We start from the raw sequence: 16,768 nt of genomic DNA, 5'->3' as shown, positions 1-16,768 counted from the left end.
TCAAACCTCGCGATAGGACGACGAGCGGATCAGCCATGTTGTGGTTTTGAATAAGGAAGAAGCGGGAGATGTTCTTCAATTGGCTTTATTCTGCAATTCACCTTTTGAACAAGATGTATTAACTGGTCGACCGGAGGCGCAACATGTTAAACTCGTCCCCGAGAGTTCCATTTGCCAGTTATCTATTGTTCCGAGGATTGTAAACTAACTTCTATTTACTAGCTGTGTGGCTAAGTGGCGTCAGCTAGCTGCTAGTTAGCATACGGCGTGAGCTAAGCTAGCAAGCTAACCGCTAGCTCGTTTGTTGGGAGAGCGAACATGGTGTTTGTCGGTGCTGGTTCCGACAACTGTCCTCGGTAACTTTATCTTCGAGTGACTACGGTCGGTTTCCGGTCACTCGTTTCCCATTGCGGGATTTATTCACTCGGGACTCGGCGGGGCAGTGACTTCAAGACATGTTAAATAAAATCTATGGATGGATCGAGACGGGCTTTGCCAACGTTCGCAACGGTGTTCCGGCTGAAGAGGACGCAGAGGTGCACCGGGCGGCGGAGGATGGACAGCTGACGGTGCGGAGGAAGAGGCGGATAGAGTGGTGAGAGTTCAAAACACACTCTTTAACTGAGGACCGAGTTTCACAATGACGCGGGTTAAAAGTTCGAGCCAAACAAAAATGAACAACTTCCATCTGAATGATCTATGATGAGGGTTTTAAGGGATGAGGACCATTCGTTCAGAACAACTTGTTTGTAGGCTAACGCCGAGAATGAGGGGATGATTTATTAGTCCATCACTTTGCACCAACCGATAGATGGTTAAAAGACACCTTCACTCATGGTTAACGTTATAGTCAACTTTGTAACATTATAGAAATTGTCTATGTATTTTTGCGTCTATGTGACTTACATTAAATGAAAACCATTGATGTACCTTGATTCAGCTGGATGTGTATTCGTCAATGGAAAGAAAAGGTCAGAAGTCAATGGAGCCAGTATCTTTCTATTAAAATGACGAAGGACCAAAATCTCAGCACAGAGAAAACATACCCCAAATAACTTTTTTTTTTAGTTCTACTAGGTTTTGGTATATAATGTATTGTATTTACTCATGGTTGAATAACAATCTCAAAATAACGAGGACGATCACAAGGTCAGCATGCAGATGTCTTACTACTCCTCTGCATGGAATCGATAGAATGCTCGATGCACAAACCTGTGAGATCTCATGGGTCCTCGCGACTCATGACAGAGCTGATCTGCACAGTACAACAGACGCAGCCGGTGTTAGTGTAGGCAGTACCATAGCTAGTAAACGGCAGAACAGAGATGCAATGACTACGCATCCAGTGAAATACAGGGGTCCCTGTTGCAGCAAAAAGTAACCTTTTGTTTACTCCCGCAGTCTGGACGATGGAGAAGTTGATCATCACGACGGGTTCACGTTAAAGAAATCTCGAATGGGTAATTCCTCAATATAATGTAACCTCTGTATGCACTACTATCTTCATGTTTCTGCTGTCCAAACAGGAGATATCATCGAGTCGGTCAAAATCGCAGCAGAAGGGGTCAAGGCCCACAGTTCTGGTGTAGCCACGTGGATGAGAGACAGCGTTAGCCCGACCCTGAGAAACTTTCTGCCTGCTTCTCCTGTTCCTGCTCAGATGGAGCCGCAGCCTTCTACCTCGGGAACTATCAGGGAACGTGTAAGTAAAAGGTCTCTTGGGTTAACTATGCTGTGCTTGAAGTTGAAACGTGTGGTTTTCTGTCTTAAAGGTGACTCAGAGAAAGTTGCTGGAGCAGCCTTTCATTGCTCCATCGACAACATTAGAATGGAAAACCTCTAAATCTGGTAGGAGTTCTGCTAAATGCTGTATTTGGAAGAGTTCACATGATTTGTTCGTAACTGGTCTTACAGATCTGTAGCTGTGTTGCTTCATAAAACATTTTTATTCCATCCTAGACTGGATTCGAAGCGAAAAGTCCTCGTTTGGGTCCAAAGTCTGCAAGCGGCAGCTCTACATGAGCTCAGCAACGCGTGAGGTTCCAAAAACAAACGGTCATCCCGTCAGCTGGCATCACCTCGGCACCCCTAAAGCTCAAACCGCTCGACGTCTGGGTCAACCCCTGAGTCTCCGTTCACTCAGCACAAGGTTGTTCACCACGAGATCACGTCTTGTCGGGTCCTGATGACTCTGTCCTCAACAGTAGTTCGAGTGCGGCAGCGTCGACGAGCAGCTCAGTCACCAGCATGTACCAGAAGACCTTCCCCAACCGAGTGGTGCAAAGCCCAACGCACAGCGCTGTGTCTGGACACTCGCACAGATCCAAGCCACGCTGTGTAGCACAGGAGGTCCGACTCGCATCCACGACAATGTCTACTCTTCATCTACATCTCCGCTCACTTTTTTTTCCCCTCAGTCGGTCCGGGAAGAGGAGAAGGAGGTGTACAGGCAGCTGCTCACCATGGTGTCTGGTGGTCAGTCGTCTCTTCTTCACAACGGCAGCTCACATTCCATCGTGAGGTCGCACAGAGATTTGTAAGTTTTCATTAATTTAACTCGGACAGTTTACCTGGGGCAGCAGGAAATGTTATCTTAACAGAAAACATGTCATCATGTGATCAGTTTCCTTCAGTGAAAAGAGACTTGTCAATGACTACAATTTGAGAAATAGAGCTTAGATGCAGGAGTCGTCTGACATTTAAATATTGTAAGCTAGAATCTTTAAATGTCAAGGTCGACTGAACAGAGGGAGCATTAAAGAGGTTGCGTTAAATCACTACTCGGGTCTCAGACATGTTCACATTGCTTTGTTGTTGAAGAGGACATGGTGTTGTGAAGAGGTTTCATCTCATGTTCAACCAGCTGGTGCCTCACTTGTCTCCGACTCCACCTGACCTGAAACTAACTTCTGCCTCATGTCCGGTGTGAACGCAGCACCAGCTTCTTGACCACCAGCCGCAGACTCCTTCAGTTCTCTCCCGACGACTCCGCAGCAGGAGGGACGTCAGAGGGGCCCAGCAGCCCCCTCAGCACCAGAGGAATATCAAGCCAGAGCTCCAGCAACCTCCCCAGCCCCACACGGGTCGCCAGCAAATCAGGGAGCCAGTTGTGGCCTCAAAACTCGGACCTGAACCAGGGCCGATCAGTGACACTATCACCCCCCCTCCTGCAGGACGCATCTTCTCAGGACACGCAGTCGTCAAGTAACCCCGACCTTCGACCTCATGTTGTTGTTCTGCGCTTCAACTCAAACTTTGATTCCTGTTGCAGCTCAAGATTCGGTGATCGTCGTGCACGAGCAGAAGGCTCCGAAGACAGACGGCCTGAGGTGACACTTGTTTCAATTGCATTATTTCCCATCACTGTCAATCAACCTTATTCTGAAAGTTCCCTCTTCTTCTCTGCAGAGTGCCATGTTTCCAAGCAGAGTTATGGATAAAAGAATTGTAAGTAAACCACTATGTATGTGAGATGTTTAGTTTTTATGACTCGCACGTGGTTCATCTCCGAACCATTGACGTGAATTGACGCTCCAGCTCGATGGATCATTAGTTCAGACTTCAAACGTTTGGTTTATATGCGGTCACATGGTTTCGCCGCAGGACGAGTATGTACGACTCTCGGGCACGAGAGCGGCGGAGACAGATTGAGGAGCAGGAGGCTTTGGCTGCTCAGCTGCTGAAGCAGGTAAGATAGAAAGTGGCCCCCCCTTCTCACCGCCACGGCCTCACACTCGTGTCTCTTGTAGCGTCTGACCGAAGACGAGCGATGCAGTACAGAGGTGGAGGTCCGCGTTCGAGTCCCATTAGAAAAGGAAGTCCCTCTTGCGCTTGTCGTGAAGGAAGTGAAGCCTTCAGAAGAGAAGCCAGAGTTCCCCGAGCTCACAGACGTAAGTTATGAACAACAAGGCGGCTCAACAAGAGGCTCATGTGGTCTCTCTTCAGGACATGGAGGTGGAGGTGAACCAAGCCTTGCGAGGAGGAAGTCCTCATGAAGTGCTGAGCGAAGGTTTCGGCCTCAGTCTCACTCGCAAAGACCTGCAGACTCTGAGCAATCTGAACTGGCTGAACGACGAGGTGAGAGTCACGAGACGGAGAGACGTGTTGACGGCAAAATCACGGCCACTGCTCTCCTCCATGTGTCAGGTGATCAACTTCTACATGAACCTGCTGGTGGAGCGCAGCAAACGCCCGGACCTGCCGTCAGTCAACACCTTCAACACCTTTTTCTACCCGAAGCTGCGCACCAGCGGCTACTCTGCTGTCCGCCGCTGGACCAAGAGGATGGACATCTTCTCCAAAGACATCCTTCTGGTCCCCGTCCACCTGGGGGTGCACTGGTGCCTCTCGGTCAGTGATGACCCACCTGAGCACAGAAGTCTTCTGGCTCCAGTCTAACACGTTTCACTCTTTTCAGGTGGTGGACTTCAGGAAGAAAGTCGTGGTGTACTTTGACTCCATGGGTGGAAACAACGACGCCGCTTGTGGACTCTTGTTGTAAGTTTCTGTGCTGTCGGATCCAGTCTGTGACCCCTGACCCCGTCTCCTGTGTGTGTGCAGTGAATACCTCAAACAGGAGAGTAAAGACAAGAAGGGAAAACCTCTCGACGCCTCAGGCTGGACGCTGCACAGCAAGAAGAGAAACGTGAGCTCAATTTTATTCATCACCATGAGATACTCTGAAGGATGGTTTAGACAACATTGCTGTGTTCTGATGAACTCCTGGATCTACTCTGGCGCACATGGTCATCCCTTCTTTGTCTTCAGGAGATCCCTCAGCAGATGAACGGGAGCGACTGTGGAATGTTCACATGCAAGTACGCTGATTACATCACCAAAGACCGACAAATCACCTTCACACAGGTAAGTTTGTTCGGACATCAGAACATTTGTGTCTCAAGATACCGATAAAGTTTCAATCAAATCATTTTTAAATTGGGTTGTTTCGTCTGTGTGAGCTAACGCTGTCGTGATCTCAGTCACATGACTCGCCTGCTCTCGTCCTCAGAAACACATGCCGTACTTCAGGAGGCGGATGGTCTGGGAGATCGTCAACCACAAGCTGTTGTGATGACGCATCGAGCATCACGACCCCGTTTCAAGATGGACCTTCAACAGCGCCCCCTGTCCAGTTTACGCGTTTCCACCAGCAGCTGCTTTGTCAGAGACGACGGTTCTCTACTGGGCTCAACAGAACCAAACTTATTTTTGTAATCTGAAGAAACTGCCAGGAACTGTTCGCTGCCAGTTTTTCTTCTGTTCAAGGATTGTCAATCAAGTTCAAAGTATATTTTGTGTACCTACTCTTGGAAGGTAGGGGGCGCCAGAGCTCCGACTTTTGTACATATTTAAAAAAAACAAAAAACTATTCAGCTTCTTGACTAGTGTAATATACCTTTTTTTTACGTATTTGGTATCTATTTTTGTGTAGCTGTTGAATAAATACTTGTTATGTGAAACATTTCCACAATCAAGTCACGTCTTTGACTTCATCGTTCGTCTCTGTTGGTGGTTCAGGTGAGACCATTTCTTCACGTTAGTTTTCCAAGTGCTGATGTTTGTCTTCTGACCCGGCAGGTTTTCTTCCTCCTTGTTCATGGACCTGAAGACCACAATTCATATCCACTCTGGCCAAGGAACGTTTGAAGATCGCTCAGATCTTTAAAGTAAGGTCAGTTTTGAAAGTTATCAGCACTGATATTTTATTGAGGTAGAACAAATAAAGTGTTGGACATATTTAAAAGTTTTATCATCAAAAGTAAGTAAGTAATTTGTATTTATATAGCGCTTTTCTAGACCAGGCTCACAAAGTGCTTAAACAGTCAAAACAATACTCAATAAAGTACCTGTATATACTTTGAAGGTCAAGATAACACTGAGAACAACACAGGAGTTCCAGAAAATCAAGGAAGCTCCTTGTGCCTCATTTTCAGTGTATGTCCACTAGAAGGCAGTAAAGAGCTGTCTGAAGCTCCTTGTTTAGACACATCATTTTTAAACTGTTAGTTGACTTGGAAAAAACATTTTTGCAGAATTATGACAGAAACTAGTTTTAACAGTCAAGTGGTCCATCAGTGGTGATGACGACCAGAACCCAGTTCATTATGTGCAAGGTCCGAGTAGACGTCACAGATCTGAGGTCATGTGATGTCTACACAGGCAGGGAGGCTCTCACTGAGCTAGTGTCTACAGCAAATGGCAAGACGGGGTCCCTGTTGATCCCCCAGTGACACTTGTTCACACAGGACTTGCACCCAGTCCAGCGGTCTCTGCCGACCTCCAGCAGGTCCCTTCGGAACTTCTGCGACATAAACACGTACAGAACCGGGTTCACCACCGCGACCGAGGACGCCAGCAGCCGGGCCAGAACCGCAGTCAAGTTGTACCCGGACGTGGCCACGGATTGGCCGATGAAGGAGAACATGAGCACGTACGACGGCAGCCACAGGACCGTGAAGACCAGGACCAGCAGCGCAGAAGTCTGAGTCACCTGGGTCTGGTAGCGCTGCAGCCGCGGCGCGTCCCTCAGCTGCCCGGCGTGGTGCAGGAAGCAGTAGATCTTCACGTACATCAGGACGATGACGGCGAGTGGCAGCGTGAAGCCGAACAGGAAGAGCGCGATGCTGTAGACCAGCTGGCCGAAGGAGGACAGGAAGGCGAAGCAGTGGACGGCACTGGACCCAGAAACTGTGCGGAAGGCGAACTGTGGCGCCGCCAGAGCCGCCGACATCACCCAGACCAGAGCCACCGTCAGCTTGACGCGCCGCTGCATCCTGGACCGGTACGCCCAGTTCGGATGAACCACGGTGAGGTAGCGGGTCACAGCCAGAGCCGCCAAAGTCAAGACGGACGCGGACGAGCAGGCCACGCCCAGGAAGCTGATGCACTTACACAGGAACTCGCCAAACGGCCAGAAGCCCAGAGTGATGGCAGCCGTGTGGAAGGGCAGGCAGAGCAGCAGCAGCAGGTCCGCTGCACTCAGAACCAGCAGCAGGGTGTCGGTGCCGTGAGTGGGCCGGACTGTCTTTCGCCTTCTGCCTGTCAGGATGGTGATGACGAGGATCTGACCCAGCAGCCCGCTCACCAGGATCAGCCCGTCCAGGAGAGGAACTAAAGTTCTGATCACGGGCTGCCCGTCTCTTGGTCCACTGGAGTTGAGCTGCTCCATCTGTGACGTCCAGTTTCTTCTGAAGGTTCCACATTGATCCATTCTGGACTGGTCATCTGATGAACACAATTGAGAGTCAGGACTGTAGTGAGTTGGACCCTTGTGTTGGTCAGAGGAGGCATCATCATCATCATCATCATCATCATCGGCCGTGTGCGAGCCGGGCCCCCGGACAATGATTGACTCGCAACACAAACTATCTTCAGCTTTTATTGCTCTAAGTGTGTTTGCTGATGTCACGGAGGCGCCGGCTGGATGAACACGTTTCACCTGAACGCTCCGCTGGACTCCACTGTAGAACCTTGACGTGTACACTCGCTCCAGTTTGCCTCCCACGGACTCGTCTTGTCGACCAACCGCATCAAAGAGAATCAAAGTAGCCTCTGACCTTCATGTGAACTTCAACACTTTTACCGCCTGGTTCTGACTTGAACAGCCAACGTCTTTAATGTTTCTACTCAAGCCGGCGTCAAAAACCCAGTGCAATAAAATGTGTTGTTTTTTATTGTGCAAAATAAAGTCAGATTTTGATTAACCTAAACGAGGAATATTTACTGTGGGAATGTCGTGCAAGAAGCTCCAAAATGTCTTAGACATGAAATGAACCTTGAAACGGGACACAGTCTTATTCAAGCACAACAATTGTGTAAGTGGAATTAAAAAAAGAAAGACATGCATATCAGAACACGAGAATATACAGAAAAAAATAATTGGAAAAAATTTTACGTTACAGAATAATGAAAAGTCAAAAGGGGCATAAAAGGAAAAATGAATACATGAAATATAATAATGCCTTCCATTCACTGGCATCAGAATCCCATTTATGTCCTATAAATAATGAATGGTAAAAAGTTAAGTGCGACAGTTTGATTTATATTTATCGCTCATGTCTTTACATTCTGGTCGCTTCTTCGTAATGAATGTCGAATTTAAGCTGATCTTATTTCGAATTTAAAGAAGGTTCATTTAACTGTACCCTCGTGTTAAGGCAAGATGTGGCCACTAGAGGGCAGCAGACACCTTTCCCTCTATAAATTCTATCGCAGTCTTTCTATCTGCCTTAAATATTTTTTTAGTAGTAATAGTTTATGTCATAACATATTAATGTGATTTAATTATGGCAACACATAATAAAACCGACATACTTTTCTTGTAGTTATGTGTTCAATTCTCTGTAAACGACCGTGACATTAATGTAACAATAAATGGCGACATCTGGTGGTCATGAAGACGTGACAGCGCAACACTGTTAAACAATTAAAATCAACTTTGAGCTGGAAGATTCAAGAGCGTCTTGTTTTTCTACTGGAAGGATTTTCGTTCAGCATCTCTCTGTGCACTGACTGAGTGAGTGCAGGACGGTTGAGTGCTTGTGGTCATTCGTCACCGCCTGTAAAAGCTCAAGAGAAATGTCTTCTTTACTGGCTGCGGCTGCCAGATGCTCCTGATAATGTGCTGCCGGCCACATGGAGTCTGTGGGTGAGACTCGCTGTGACTCTTCAGACTCTTCCAGTCCAGGACAGAGGTGCCACATCAGGAGGCCTCTGGATCCGTCTGCTCGTTCTCGCACACTCTGGCTGCGGAACATGTCGTGTAATTGACACCGAAAGTTTAAATCTTAAAGCAGATTCTACTGATGCCGAGAGGCTGACTTTCTGAGACTCGCACCATGTTATGGTCGGTCGTTGCACGTCACTCAACGGCTGCAGTCGACTGGGTGTTGTGATCCCAGAACAATAACATGAGGCGGTTCTGGTCGTCTCGGCGGCCCCGCCACAGTCCACGCTCATGTTTCATCTAAACATTTTTTGGTACATTTCGGTCCAGAAGCCGCTGCTCTTCACTGAATATCTGTGGTGTTGTTCCATCGTCCTGAAGCTCTTGATGATCTCATCAGTCCAGTGTTGCTCTACGAACACTCAAGAAACAACTCAATTATTAAAATTAAATTATATAAAAGTATGTCGGGACCATCGGAATATTGAATCTTTGAAGTCGACATTTCAAATGAGATCTTCCGTCAAATGTTAGATTATTGAATTTGAATGGAATCGGATTGTTTCATATTTTAATTATAATAATTAAAATACTTTCATAATTCATTGCCTTTTAAATTCAATATAAATGTGCCAATATTTTACCAATAGTTGTATATTGAATTGAACAGTACACAAATACAAACTAAATACACATTTATTTTCGATTTCTTGGAATAAAAAAAAAAAGGTCTATTTTCTAAACTCTAAATTTCATTACATTAACACTGTGTGAGCAGCCTGCAGGTTTCTCTCGACCGTTTGTGAGTTTACGCTTTTGTTGTTTATGCTCGTGTTGTGAAATCACTCCGGTCTCTGCAGAACTTCCATGTTCTGGTCTACACCGCATCTGGTTCTGCTGGCGTCGTCCTCGTCTGTCTCGTCGACGATGATTGACACATCTCGGTCAACAGGAGCTTTCTGGGGGCCTCAACCTGAGTTTGGGTCTCGACCCACTTATCTTCATCGACACGTGGTGTTTTTTTTTTCTTCTCTTGGCTGAGCTCGGACCGTCCTGTGTGCGTTCGCGTCTCCACGGCTGCTGCGCGCCGCCTGGCAGCCCGGGCGTGTCAAAGGTTGCTGCAGCAGAACAGACTGTGGGAACAGCCGGTGAGCCTCCGCTGGTCCCCTGCTCCCCGACCGGAGGGGCCGCCATCAATCCAGCGCTCCCCCTCACACACACACACACAGGAGCTCCAGAAAAAGACACACAAAACGCTCACACCCGCTCCCCAATAATCCTCGGAAGCAATTTCATCTCGACTCGGGTGGCGGCCTATTGTCGCCAGCCCCTTCAATCTTTCCTTATTAACTCTCGCTTTGTCCCGCATCCCAGCTTCTGGACTCATCTCTCCTGCATTCCGATCAGGGCTGCTCCCAGCACTCCCGGGCAACCTCCACTCACTAATCCCACCCCCCCCTCTCTACTCCCCCCCGACTGTCTCTTTCTGTCTTTTTTTTTTTTTTCCTTCCACAACCTGCCGATCACCTACTTAGCCAGCTAGCTAGGGGCATAAGCTCGGCTGGGTCTCCTGGAGGCGGGCGGGCCGGAGGAGGAGGTGGCCACAAAGTGACTCCGGCCCAGACAATTAGAACAATGAGCCGGGCCTGTAGGGTGCTAACTCGCTGCGTCACGCCTGGACGGCGGGTGTTTTGTCACTTTAATGAATCGTCCGTCAGGCCGGGTCCGGATCGCTGGCCGCGCAGGGACGGACCAGCAGGGACCCAGACACTAAGTCGGTATTTATTACACTGCCTTTGTCACTAATTGAGCTAATTATCAGTGAGTCCTCACTACCCCCCCCCCTCCCTGCAGAAACTCTCACGCCTCGGTTCTTAAGAATCTGTCGGCCTCGGCCCTGATGCCCTCCTCACTGAAGGGTCTCCTCACTGAAGGGTCTCCTCACTGACGGGTCTCCTCACTGAAGGGTCTCCTCACTGATGCTCGGAGCCACCAGGAGCAGGGCTTTCCTTGAGTTTTGCTATCGTTATAAGAAGTTGTCGAGTGAAACTTCTACCTGTCGACTTGTCGGACATCTTTACCAGATCGTACCGGACCTTGAACTGGAGTTGATTGTTCTGTCTTCTTGTACATCTGCAGGTGTGTCCTTCACAGTTCACACACTCATTGTCTGACCTGTGAAGGACACACAATCACACAATAATCGTGCCCCGTCCAACGCGACCAACCGGTTCCATAAAAAACGTGCCACTTTACCATCTGGATCCCGGGAATATTTTGAAGTATTGGTCACTGTCTGAGTAGAGTGAGCTGTAGCGCCTCTAACTTTCGGCATTGTGTGTGTTGTGCGAGTCAGTTTAGGAACTCCACTGCCACCTGGTGGAACAAATAAGTCTTGTAGATAAATGTTGGTTAGCGATCTGAACTTAAATGAGCTGCTCGGGGGAGGTCTGCGCGCTCTGATGAAACACTAACTAATATCCGGGATCAACTGTCAAACCTCTTGATTAGTAAAAGTATTGTTTGGACCTTTATTCATTTTTTTTTTTAATTTGTTGAGGCTTTTCCTTGATTTTCTGGAACTACTGTGTTGTTCTCAGTATTATCTTGACTTTTAAAGTATATATTTGAGAGAGTATTGTTTTGATTGTTTAAGCGCTTTGTGACCCTGGTCTGGAAAAGCTCTATATAAATACAAATGACTTACTGACCTTCATGTAACCGGCGCCTCAAAGACCTTTTTCTCGTGACATGGTTGGAATGATGGCGTGAAGACGTGGAGACACCAGTGAAGCCAGCAGGTTTATTGAAAATATAAACTTTATTGCTCTATAATACGTCACAAAAAAAACAAAAATCACCTAAATATTCTCTAGAAGTTCTCTACACCTGCATGAACCCTCGGTAAATAAATATATTTCATATTTACATAGAAACGCTGAATATTCAGTGCATGACCACGTTAGCAGTTGAATCATAAATAGGTTCCGATATTTTGGTCGTCGTAGCTGATGCGAGCGGGAACGTTCGGTCCTCGGAATTCAACCTGAAAACTGCTCTGCGACAATACATTCACTGACGGACGTGTTGTTGTTGCCCTCGGGTCGTGAGTTCAAGTAGAGTCGAGGACCTGAAGGATCCTGAGATCAGAGTGCATGTCTTTCTTCTTCCTCCAAAACATACATTCAAGTTGTGAATTGGGACAGATCCTGCCGTCGACCCTGGCGGACTGGGACATATAGTTTTGAGGATCCACTTGTGGTGTTGCAGCTCCAGGGTCCACCATACATGCCCCCCCAAACCCGCCCCCCCCAAAACATACCCTGTTCTCACGTTTGTGCTTCTATAAACCTGCACTTTTAAACACTGATTGATTTTGGAAGTCCCTGGGTCTGCCTTGCTCATAGGCACTGGTGCGACGTCCGTGTGCTGGTGCAGTTCAGGCAGCTGACGTGGCAGCACCAGTGGAAGGTGCAGTTGCAGCGTTCCGTCACGGTCTCGGTGCGGGTCTTGTACCCGCGTCCACAGCAGAGCAGCTCGCAGCCGTCCAGCCCGGGGGACGAGCTGTTGCAGGTCCTCCCCGAGGTCCCCAGAGTCCCGCTCTTCCCGCTGAAGGAGCAGAAGTTCGGGGACTTCTCGAAGTACACCAAGTCCATGGAGGAAGGCGGCTTGTGGTTGGGGTTCTCGGGCTGCAGGTGCCGTGGGTCGGCCCGGTGGGACGCCCTGTTGCTGCCCTTGTTGGCGTAGACCACCCGGGACGCGCCGTCGAAGCGCTCCTTCAGGAAGTCGCCCACGGTGCGGAAGCTCGGGAGGCGCATCCAGCAGGTGCGGACGGTGCAGGACCCCGACATGCCGTGACACTTGCACTCCTGACGCATCTCCGAAGACACCATCTAGAGGGGGGGGCAAAGGTCAAGGGTCAATATGTAGAAGATCTAGTCTTGAGGAGCTGCCAATGAACCTGACCCCGAAACCAACCCTTCAAATCTCAGTCTGGAGTCAGACCTTCACCAGAAACCATCGTCAAAGTTCTACTCGTTGTTCATTGATCCCTTAGGAATTATTTTGTGGAATGAGGGTCTTGTGCCGGGGTCATAATCACCATTCGTCCTGCCTCGTTGTTGTGTATGTTGGTCAGGTACCGCAGGTCTCGCCCCTTCTCGCTGGAGTCCACGAACTCTCGGCTGAACACTCGGCCGAAGTCCACGTTATCGCTGCACCCGCCCCAGTGCCAGTCCGGCCCGCCGGGTCCTCTGCGGCGGTAGTCGCAGGTGCAGGACTCGATGGACCCTTCCGAGCAGGACCGGGCCACAGCGTGGGTCACGCCGGCGCTGGTGATGGCGAATACAAACGCCGTCTCTCGGCAACCTGTAGGAAGACAAAAGGGTCAGAACTCGGAGCCAGAATCTCGGACCCTGATGTGGTCGCCAGGAGGGAAGAGACAAGAGGGCCTCACCGCGGTTGACGATTTTGCCAAAAACCGCGGGGCTGTGTGTGGTCGGGCAGTTCCAGCGGCGGTTGCGGAACTGCCACTTGCACTCCTTAATGGCGGTGTGGAGACCCGCGGAGATGGCGTGCAGGATGCCAGGATTCTGCCGGATCAGCCGGCGCTGGCGTCGGCTCAGCAGCGCCAGACTGGGATCCAGGACCAACTGCACATTCTTGGAGTTGGTGAGGAGGTTGGAGGAGGAGGCCACGTTGACGATCCCCCTGTTGGGACACGAGTGACGCTGTGAGACAAGGCGACACGCCGCTTTCCACGCCGGGCCAACATGGCGGCCAAGATTAATGGATGCGTCGTTTATGAGTCGGATCGATCCGTTGATGTCCATCCAGAGAAGATAAAAAAGCAATTTACTTAACAATGTGAATCTTTTATCAACTTCTATTTAATGTTTTTTAATTATAATCAGAGAATCAAGAAAATAATTTACAGATTTATAGAAAAATGGGGATTAATTCAAAGTTTTCATTTATAAAACTGAATATTATTTAAGTCGATCAATTAAATTCGATAATTTTAAATGAAAAATCGCTTTTAAAAGTTAAATTTAAATATGATAAACCGGTTCAGTTTCGCGGTAAAAACTCTTAATCCCGGCCGGTACCGGTGGCAGATGAAAAAAAAAGGAATCTGGACTCACCACCACCGGCCGCTGTTGTTGACCGCTCCGGTGCCGGACAGCGAGGACACCAGCAGGATGCAGGCGGCTTTCACCCCCAGCAGCAGCGCCAGACTTCGCATCTTCTGCTCCGGCGACACAAAAACCATCAAACATCCGAGAGAAAAAGAAAGAGAAAAAACACAAACGGAGCCTCGAACTCACCGCGGGTCGAGAGGAGGTGCCGAGATGATGCTGCTTCACTCTGCGTCTGCTGATGCTGTGATGCTGTGGGACAGTCCTGAAGACCTGATCCCCCCGGTGACTGATAGGAGACACATTCTTCTCTTATTGAGCGCTACGAGGGGAATAAAAAAGGGATTTGCTGCTCTCATCTCCCTCTGCTTTTTCCTCCTCAATAGGATTGGAGGGAGGGATAGTTAATGCTCTTCACAGGGCGCACAATGAATGAGGAAACACAACTGTGCAGGGAAAAGAGGATCTGGGGACAGAGGGAGGAGGGAGAGAAGAAGAAAAAAAAGAGAGCAGTCCACATATTTACTGGAGAGGAATATTTTCCCAGTCGCGGACACGGAATAAGTCCACAGTGAAGTCTGTGGTGGGATCAGACGCCGCCTCTGACCCTGGACACTCTTGACATCTCTTGATCTGCTGCATGTGACATCTGAGCTGAAACATCTGTAACTTCACTGCGTGTGTGTGTGTGTGTGTGTGTGTGTGCGTGTGTGTGTCCGCGTCATGAGCAGCACGTGCTGAAGGAGTCGTTTTTATTTTCGAAATGGTTGAATTGGAAAAACAAACATTGTTTTACTGTCAGATTGACACTTATTTGATGACTCAGCGTCACCGTTTTAATCGAGATTATATATTTTTTAAATCAACTTCATCATCATCATCATCTTTTTTTTAAATCAACTTCATCATCATCATTATCATATATTTTTTTTCAACTTCATCATCATCATCACATATTTTTTATGAACTTTATCACAAATCGGACATAAAAGTGAAATTTTAAATGGAAAAACGTCAGTTTGGAAATTGATTGTTTTAAAATCATCTTTTCTTTTTCTTTACACTTATTTTCCCCGATAATTTAAATTCCCTTTTTAGTCTTTTGATCCACAATCGCCTTCAGATAAATTGCAAAAAGTTTAAATGTTATTAAATAATAAAGAAAACAATGTTTTTCGTTTAATTTAAACCCGGGTTAGTAAACACTGGGGTTGGATGGATGGTCGAGTGTAAAAAATAATCATTTAAATTAAATTGTATTAGACTCTCTAAATAGAATTTTTTATAATGTAATTAAAGACAGTTTTATTTTATTTATCTTTGTGGATCCACGTCAGGTCTTTTCCACAAAACTGTATTATTATAGAAATTGTAATAGACTCTACCAACTAAATAGAATTATTTATAATACATTATAATATAGTTAAACACAGTTTTATTTGATTTATCTTTGTGGATCCACGTCAGGTCTTTTCCACAAACTGTCTCCCAGCCGCGTCTTCATCACGTCACGTTCGCTGAACGCGTGAAAAAAAACTTTCATTACTCGACGGTGAATCTAAGGTGACGTCAGAGGAAGTGGTGCTTTTGTCGAGGGCTTTAACTGCGTTTATACTTGTGAGCAGCTCCTCTGGTCAGTCATGCGACACCGAGCAGATTAGCCGTGATCCGGATCAAGAAGCCTTTTATACACAAATCAACTTCAAATCACTTTTTAAGCCACTTAGACGAACACGCAGAGGCGGAACGTTGATGCTCGTTCTCAGCAGCTTCTTGTCACGATGACAACCGTGTTCCAGAGACGCCAGAACAAAAGTTGATTTAATGAATAAAAATGTTGCACCGGTTCTCTCATCCAGATGGTAATGCCCACGCTCACCTCAGGGGGGCGCCCTCACCTGTCATCGATCCAATCTGTGCGTGTTTAGTCTGCTCTACTCGGAGTCCCCGGTGGATGACGGAGGTCCTGACCCACTTCAAAAACCACATGGATTGAGATGCTTTTATTGTTGAAGTCGGACCATGTGGGAGAACATTTGTCTATTTTCTTTGTAAACATTTTGTTTTTTTCTTCACTTTTAATTATGTTTTTGTGTCTTGATCAGGGTTACATTATATGAGCCAAAAGAAGGAAGAGATAAATCAAGAATATAGGACTTTGACAACTAAATAAATAAAAAAATTAATTAATTAAAAAACTGAAATCCTAATTTGATTGTAAAATGTTTTATTTTGTATTAATTATAATTAAAAACGTAACAATTCTATAGTCTGCAAAAACGATGACGTGTGTAGAAGCATGTATGTGGTGCTTCGAGTTTAACTAATAATAAAATTGTTAGATCATAAGAAACATTTTTAAAATGGTAATTTATTGTGAGGGGAAAATAGTTTTATATATTTCAAAATAAAAGCCCGTCAGTATCCCTGCGGAGAAGATGATTCCTTGAGTCAAATCTGACGCTCTCTCTCTCAATTTATGCAAATATTTTGTGCACAAAAAGACTTCGGGGTGACAAAGTTGTTTCGGGCGCAACAATGAGGAGCGGCTCCTGACGGGGGGGGTCACGATTAGAAACAGGCTGCTGGGGAGGGGGGGTCAGTGTGGAGCCGCCTGCCTGCTGCTGCCTCCCTGTTGTACAGTGGACTCCCCCATCCCTCCCCCCTTGACTCCCCCCTCCCGCAGCCGTTACCCCTTCATAAAGTCGTTTGTTCACGTTTGTCTCTCATGAAATATGTCATTTTCTTTCACGTCACGTGCTCGCGCTCAAAGTCGCGCCTGCGTGTAAATCGCTTTTTCATTTTTTTTTCTCCCTCCCTTCGCGTGAAGCAACAAGTGTTTTATTCTCTAATAAATCGATCAGCGAGTCTCCTGATGACCCCCAACAGTCCCCCCCCCTCTTCCTCCTCACCCCTCCCTCACCCCCTCCTCACCCCTCCCTCACCCCCTCCTCACCCCCTCCCT

At 47.4% G+C, this 16,768-nt stretch overlaps 3 protein-coding genes across 3 annotated transcripts; 1 reads left to right on the top strand and 2 right to left on the bottom strand.

Annotated features, from left to right (window-relative positions):
- The first annotated feature begins 29 nt into the window (after positions 1-29).
- senp1 (SUMO specific peptidase 1) lies at positions 30-5,472 on the top strand. Its single transcript, XM_087780992.1, has 18 exons — positions 30-595; positions 1,402-1,460; positions 1,527-1,702; positions 1,773-1,848; positions 1,960-2,149; positions 2,205-2,349; positions 2,418-2,536; positions 2,936-3,204; positions 3,272-3,329; positions 3,409-3,447; positions 3,604-3,688; positions 3,750-3,890; positions 3,946-4,077; positions 4,147-4,350; positions 4,418-4,497; positions 4,561-4,645; positions 4,768-4,863; positions 5,009-5,472. The coding sequence occupies exons 1-18, from the start codon at positions 456-458 to the stop codon at positions 5,069-5,071; spliced, it is 2,157 nt and encodes a 718-aa protein (XP_087637118.1). The 5' UTR covers positions 30-455; the 3' UTR covers positions 5,072-5,472.
- A 679-nt stretch (positions 5,473-6,151) lies between these two features.
- Positions 6,152-7,643, bottom strand: LOC148059221 (galanin receptor type 1-like). Its single transcript, XM_087781502.1, has one exon. It carries the CDS (start codon positions 7,208-7,210, stop codon positions 6,152-6,154), a length of 1,059 nt encoding a protein of 352 aa, XP_087637628.1. The 5' UTR covers positions 7,211-7,643.
- A 4,423-nt stretch (positions 7,644-12,066) lies between these two features.
- On the bottom strand, positions 12,067-13,922 carry wnt1 (wingless-type MMTV integration site family, member 1). Its single transcript, XM_087781006.1, has 4 exons — positions 13,810-13,922; positions 13,122-13,375; positions 12,768-13,033; positions 12,067-12,558 (listed from the first exon to the last, which is right to left on the bottom strand). The coding sequence occupies exons 1-4, from the start codon at positions 13,908-13,910 to the stop codon at positions 12,067-12,069; spliced, it is 1,113 nt and encodes a 370-aa protein (XP_087637132.1). The 5' UTR covers positions 13,911-13,922.
- Positions 13,923-16,768: the final 2,846 nt, after the last annotated feature.

The sequence above is a fragment of the Callionymus lyra genome, chromosome 19 (assembly GCF_982586985.1).
Source record: "Callionymus lyra chromosome 19, fCalLyr1.hap1.1, whole genome shotgun sequence".
NCBI lineage: Eukaryota > Metazoa > Chordata > Actinopteri > Syngnathiformes > Callionymidae > Callionymus > Callionymus lyra.
The sequence above is the reverse complement of the archived record's forward strand: the minus strand, read 5'-3'. Positions and strand labels throughout refer to the sequence as shown.